This window comes from Sinocyclocheilus rhinocerous, unplaced genomic scaffold (genome assembly GCF_001515625.1).
Source record: "Sinocyclocheilus rhinocerous isolate Xijiao unplaced genomic scaffold, SAMN03320098_v1.1 scaffold688, whole genome shotgun sequence".
In the NCBI taxonomy this organism is placed as follows: Eukaryota; Metazoa; Chordata; class Actinopteri; order Cypriniformes; family Cyprinidae; genus Sinocyclocheilus; species Sinocyclocheilus rhinocerous.
In genome coordinates this window covers 2278434-2284312 of record NW_015651641.1, presented here as the reverse complement: position 1 = coordinate 2284312, position 5879 = coordinate 2278434, and the positions used below count along the sequence as shown (strand labels likewise).

The following is a 5879-nucleotide window of genomic DNA, read 5'->3' as shown; positions in this document are numbered from 1 at the left end:
TGTAATAATGGGAGTAATAATTGGCAAGATTTTCATAATAACATAATATTTCATAGGAATATTGAAGTATAATTTCTTTCCCTATTCATTTGTTGTGTCTCCCAAAATGCGTAATAAACATGCTTTTAGTCCCGTTGTCCTCATATGAGGACATGTATGAAATCAACGTCCTGTTTCGTAACAGAAAGTCATATTTTGATTTGAAACCCCATAACATTTTCCTGAGATGTTGATTTATGACACACAGTTTAAAGATCAGTGGCGGCTTGTCGGGGGAGGCAGGGGAGGCACAGGTTCCCCATAATTTTGAGGTGAAAATGGGAGGAGGGCGATTTAATGTTAATAAAATTCACAGTTCATTTCAGTTCATGTCTCAGAATGTGTATTTTTTGTTTGTAATTACAAAATATTATCATATTTCCATAAGAGTGTCACTAAATTAATATCATACATTTTTGAAGACCAAGGAGAGGAAGTGGTCATGGTGAAACATCCAAACATTTAGTATCTCTGAAAAGCCCTGAATGTGCTCTACAGGACATCCAGACTTAAAACTGTGGCATGTATAGTCTCAGAGAAATTCACTAAAATATAATGTCCTCATATAAGGATGCAGGGTCTCAGGAGGTTAAGTTACTGTAGTTCAACAGCCCATTAGCAAGACTCATAGCCCATAAGTTTATCCATTTCAGACTCCCATGTTTGGCTGCCCTATTTTTTTAATTGAGTGATTTTGGACACATTAAAACAATAAAGTTTTTACAATTACAATTACATTATTGAAATATTCATTCAAAAAGATGAATATTTAAGCTTTAAAAGATGCATGGAGACATAAACACATTTATTCATGTCACATACATCTTGAACTGGAGACTGTGAAGTAGGGAATGTTCCTGAATCCAAATACCGTGTTCGGAAAGGAAATTACGTGTAATTGGGTAATTATTCTGTATATAAATTGCGAGCATCAGGGAGCCGCTATTAATATGAGAGGCATCGAAATTGCTTTTGAATGCATGCTTACTTTTTACTTTCATTTTTGAGATTCACAATCACATGTACTCTGTGTATACTATGGAGCGGCAGTACTTACCACACATATTACAATATTAGATGTTTGTCAGTGGTGCTCAGGATCTGCAAATCATTCGCCATCATCCTATCAGTCCTAACTCTTGTTTATGTGGTAAGTGAAATTTTATGTACTGTAATGTAACAGGCTACCGCTAGCAAGCGGCTAACCATGTCCCTTTAGTGGCTCTGCAGAGCGCGTTATTCATTCTTCATGCCTTTCCGAATACGTATTCACTATTCGGGCACATCCCTACTGTGAAGGGCCCAATTCAGTACCCTAAAATCCAGGATCGATCTGAGCCCTCCATCCTTCTTGGGTACAATGAAGTAGTGGCTGTAAAACCCCTTCTCCACCTCAGCTAGGGGGACAGTCTCTATTGCATCCTTCGCTAGAAGGACGGTGATGTCCATCCAAAGGACAGCAGCACTCGTTCCTCATAGTGAACTAAAAAGAACGCCACAGAACCTGGGCAGGTGCTTTGCAAACTTAATCGCAATTGGGTCGAATGGTCCTGAAAAGCCAATAGGGCAGGCTGGCACCAAGCATCCAGACACCACGCCAATGTCCTCAGTGGAACTACATTTGATGTACCTGAGGCAAGGTTCCTGCAGCATTGTGGAGCAAGGCTCACCATGCCGAAAGACATCATGTCCCTCATGACGCATGGTGATGGATGAGCAACACCAACCTTGCTCCTCAGGTCTGTTGAATAAACCACTGACACATACAGGAACCTGAGTTTGCAGAGGTCCGTCCTTCTGACTTGGCAACAGACCTGGCGCATCAATACGTGAGCAGTGTATCTGCGTCTGAACAGGCTTTGATGCCTAAGTTCAGTGCCTGGCCATTGTGAAAACGAAGCTTGTCCAGAAGCATTATAAGCTCTCGCCACAAGAAACGGAGTAAACTTACACGCCCTGGACGGGAGTTCCAGGTGGTGGCAGTTTGTGGGCAAAAATGCTCCGCAATCGCATTCTCCACATGGGGGACCACCGTGAACCCCCACGCTGGACCCCAATGAGGGCGGTGAGAACGGAGGTGCTGGTGTATCGTGTTCTGGCAGAAAAAGATGCCTACCACAATTTCATCAGCTCCTCGTGCACTTCCAGGAAGAAAGGATCTGGGGCGGAGCACGGCTGAGTGTTATGCTTGGTCTCCAAGAACCAATCATCCAGCCAAGAGCGCTCAGGACAGGGTGGAGAAGTCCATTCAAGCCTGATGCTCTCTGCTGCCCAGGTAAGGAAGGCTGCCATCTTGGCTTCAGGCTCAGACTGACACACAGCACCTGGAATTGCCGGTTTAGTCGAGTCATTCACTTCTGATCGGTCAGACCCGCCCTCAGATGCTGCGATAGATAACTTATCCTCATCGCGAGCCCCGAATGAGAGATCGAACCTGCAGGTGCTCAAACTCATTCAGAAACTCAACTGGAGAGCACGTGCAGTGGGAAGAATGAGAGGTTCATAGGAAATCATCCGGCAGAACTGCTCCCGCAACATCTCCTTGCTCTTTAGAGCATGAGAGCAACCTGCCGATAGCCATGTCCTCACAAGTAGAACGTAAACCATCCAAAAAAGCTGCTTCAGCATGGGCGTGGCCCAAACACTGTGCAAAGCAATTGTTGCCTGTCTGAGGGTGAGATGTACTGCAACTGCAACCAGAAGGGCATGGACGGAAAGGCATGGTGTGCAATACACAATCCGACCATTAATTCTCTTTTAGAGAAATTGCTCTTTTATAAGAATTTTGCTCTCAAAGATCACAGTCGAAGCACACAGGACAACTCTCACTACACTTAAACTGTGTAAACGTCATATAAACCCTCCATATTGTTTTAGGTGATTGTGCAGCGCTGTCTGTCTGCCAAGAACCTGTCTCATGTGAAAGCGGGCTGCATCCTGTGTGGTTACCTCAAACTTCTGCCAATGTTCCTCATGGTTTTCCCTGGCATGATCAGCCGAGTGCTGTACACAGGTAAGAAAGACTGGCACCATCCTGGGTGAGAAGGGTGATAAACTGATGAACCATTTTGCACATGTCAACAAGTATGCTGACTAAATCTTAACTGAGTGATCTGAGTTATATACGGTGAACATAGTCTCAGAGAACTGGAGTTTTGCATAAAGTCTGGTCCACTTATTTATCATAGAATATGCTAGCAACTTATTTTAGCAAACACCTACCTACTTAGGCAAGTAGAGAGTCTGATTTACACTTTAAGCAACCATCCGCAGTTTGTTTTGTTTGAAGCAGTGTTGTTATTGTTAACTACAACTGAATCTATTAAAAAAAAAAAATTGTATATTGGAATAAAGCTGAAATAATATGAAATCAAACACAACTAAAAAATTCAATTAAATCTTAAATTAATAAAATTAAATAAAAACGTAAACTTAAAAAATAGAAATGAAAATTACAAATAAGTTTAAGTTAAAATACTAAAATTATTTTAAAATACTGAATTTGAAAATAAAGCTAAATAAAAATAAAAAATGGCAAAAGCACATGACAAAAAGACTAAAAGTTAAACTAAAATTAAAACGAAAATATAAAAATAAAAGCTAATTTAAAATGTTAATAAATACTATAAATAGTATACTAAAATAATATTAATTCCCATGTTTTAATTAGTTATTTAATATAATTAATTAATTCAATTAATGTATTAATTGTGCACCTTAATGATAATAATAATAATGTTTTTATTCTTCTGATAAACAATTATATTTTTAAATTGTGTTGAACAGCAGACTTAATAATAATTAAATATCAGTTCTGCATATGGGACATTAAACATTATAATAAAAATGACAAACATTAAAATAAAAATGAAAAATGTAAATATAAAAATTTAAGTTTATTTTTAAAATGCTAATAAATACTCTAATACCAATAATGCTGACATAATACTAAAATAACACTGGTTTCAAATGACATTTCAGGGAGGGTAAATCTCAAATTCATGACTGTATAACAATTACAGTGGTATATGTAAAAGTTATGTGGACTTGTGATAAGTAATTCTGACAATCCGAAGGTAAACTTTGTGACATTTTTGTATGCAATATGCATCAGAAGGTCATTGAATTGTGAAAGACTATTAGAGAAACTAATGTTTGTGTTTATCCTCTTGTTTGTGTCAGATGAGATTGCATGCGTGGATCCAGCAGAGTGTGACTACTACTGTGGAGCCAGTGTGGGCTGCAGTAATATTGCTTATCCAAAACTAGTGGTGGATCTGATGCCAAACGGTAAAGAATAATCTGATATTTCTATTTCTGTCTCTTACATCTCTAATAGACTGCTTTGATAGATCTGTTTGGTGATATGGCTCTAAACTGCTGTGTGTGTTTACGAAGGTCTCAGAGGGTTGATGTTGTCCGTCATGTTGGCCTCTCTGATGAGTTCACTCACTTCCATCTTTAACAGCTCCAGCACACTCTTCACCATAGACATTTACACCAAGATCTGCCCCAAATCCAAGGAAAAGGAGCTCATGATCGCGGGGAGGTGTGTTCGCGTGTCTGCTTGTTTGTGTTGGATATTGATTTTCTGATTTTGTGAGCAGAAACTGAGATGAATAGGCTCTGAGAGGCTTGTGTTCATGTGTTTAGGGTGTTCATGCTGTTTCTGATCGGCGTGAGTATCGCGTGGATCCCCATCGTTCAGTCGGCTCAGAGCGGGCAGCTCTTCGACTACATTCAGTCCATCACCAGTTATCTGGCTCCACCCATTGCTGCTGTCTTCACCCTCGCCATTTTCTGCAAGCGAGTCAATGAACCAGTGAGTTAAATCTAAACATTTCGTAGCTTTGCAATAATTTTGTTTCCATTTTGCTAGTTTGAAGTTTTAAAATTTTATTAAATATACTTTTTTTATGTTTTTTGTTTTTTTTTACAAAAAAACATCTAAATTTGGCTGCAGATTATTATGTTGGCTTGACAATGTGCTAAAACATGCTAACAGTGTGTTAAAATATGCTAGCAACATGCTAAAACATGCTAGAGACATGCTATCAACATGCTGAAATAAGTTAACAATGTGCTAAAACATGCTTGCAACTCTTTAAAATCATAGATAATATATTCATAGATACCTCATTAATGGCTGATACTATGACCCATGTAAGCCGTCCGCCAGTTCGAGAGCAAGTTTGTCTGTCTGCAACCAAAGTTACATGCATGTATGAATATCTACATCTGCAATAGACTTCAGCAAATGATTTTGCTAAACTACAATATAAGAAGACGAAAGCATTAGCTAACACATCAAAAAGCTACCATAGTTTAAAAACCTGTAATATTGAGTTATAAAAACACAAACCAACACATTCTCACCTGTGAAATGTTATCCCATTTCTTTGGGAATTTAAGTCTCAGAGGTTTTTACAACCAGAGGCTGCACAAAATTTTAAAACTTCAAGCTTTTCACAGTTATTTTAAACGTCCAGACCTGCTTTGTCAAGTCAACATCAAGTTTGTCATCAGACTTTACTCATCTAGTTTTCTGTCTGTTGACACATGTTGTTGATGTGTCCTCACAGGGTGCTTTCTACGGGTTGTGTATTGGTCTGTTGGTGGGTCTGGCACGTATGATAACTGAGTTTGCCTACGGCACAGGCAGCTGCGTGAGTCCCAGTCACTGTCCCACGATCATCTGTGGTGTGCACTACCTCTATTTTGCCCTCATCATCTTTGGCCTGTCCTGTATATTGATACTGGGCATCTCCCTCATGACCAAACCCATTGATGACAAACATGTAAGCTCTTCTTACAACTAAACTATAAAGTTCAGAATACTT

At 39.2% G+C, this 5879-nt stretch overlaps 1 protein-coding gene across 1 annotated transcript in view; it reads left to right on the top strand.

The window, feature by feature from the left end:
• Window positions 1-5879, top strand: part of LOC107713282 (sodium/glucose cotransporter 1-like) — a 39917-nt gene that overhangs the window by 25285 nt on the left and 8753 nt on the right. Inside the window, exons 9-13 of the mRNA XM_016518737.1 lie at window positions 2917-3052; window positions 4222-4329; window positions 4438-4588; window positions 4693-4861; window positions 5622-5837. Coding sequence (XP_016374223.1) covers window positions 2917-3052; window positions 4222-4329; window positions 4438-4588; window positions 4693-4861; window positions 5622-5837 — 780 coding nt within the window. The remainder of the gene's footprint in view (window positions 1-2916; window positions 3053-4221; window positions 4330-4437; window positions 4589-4692; window positions 4862-5621; window positions 5838-5879) is intronic.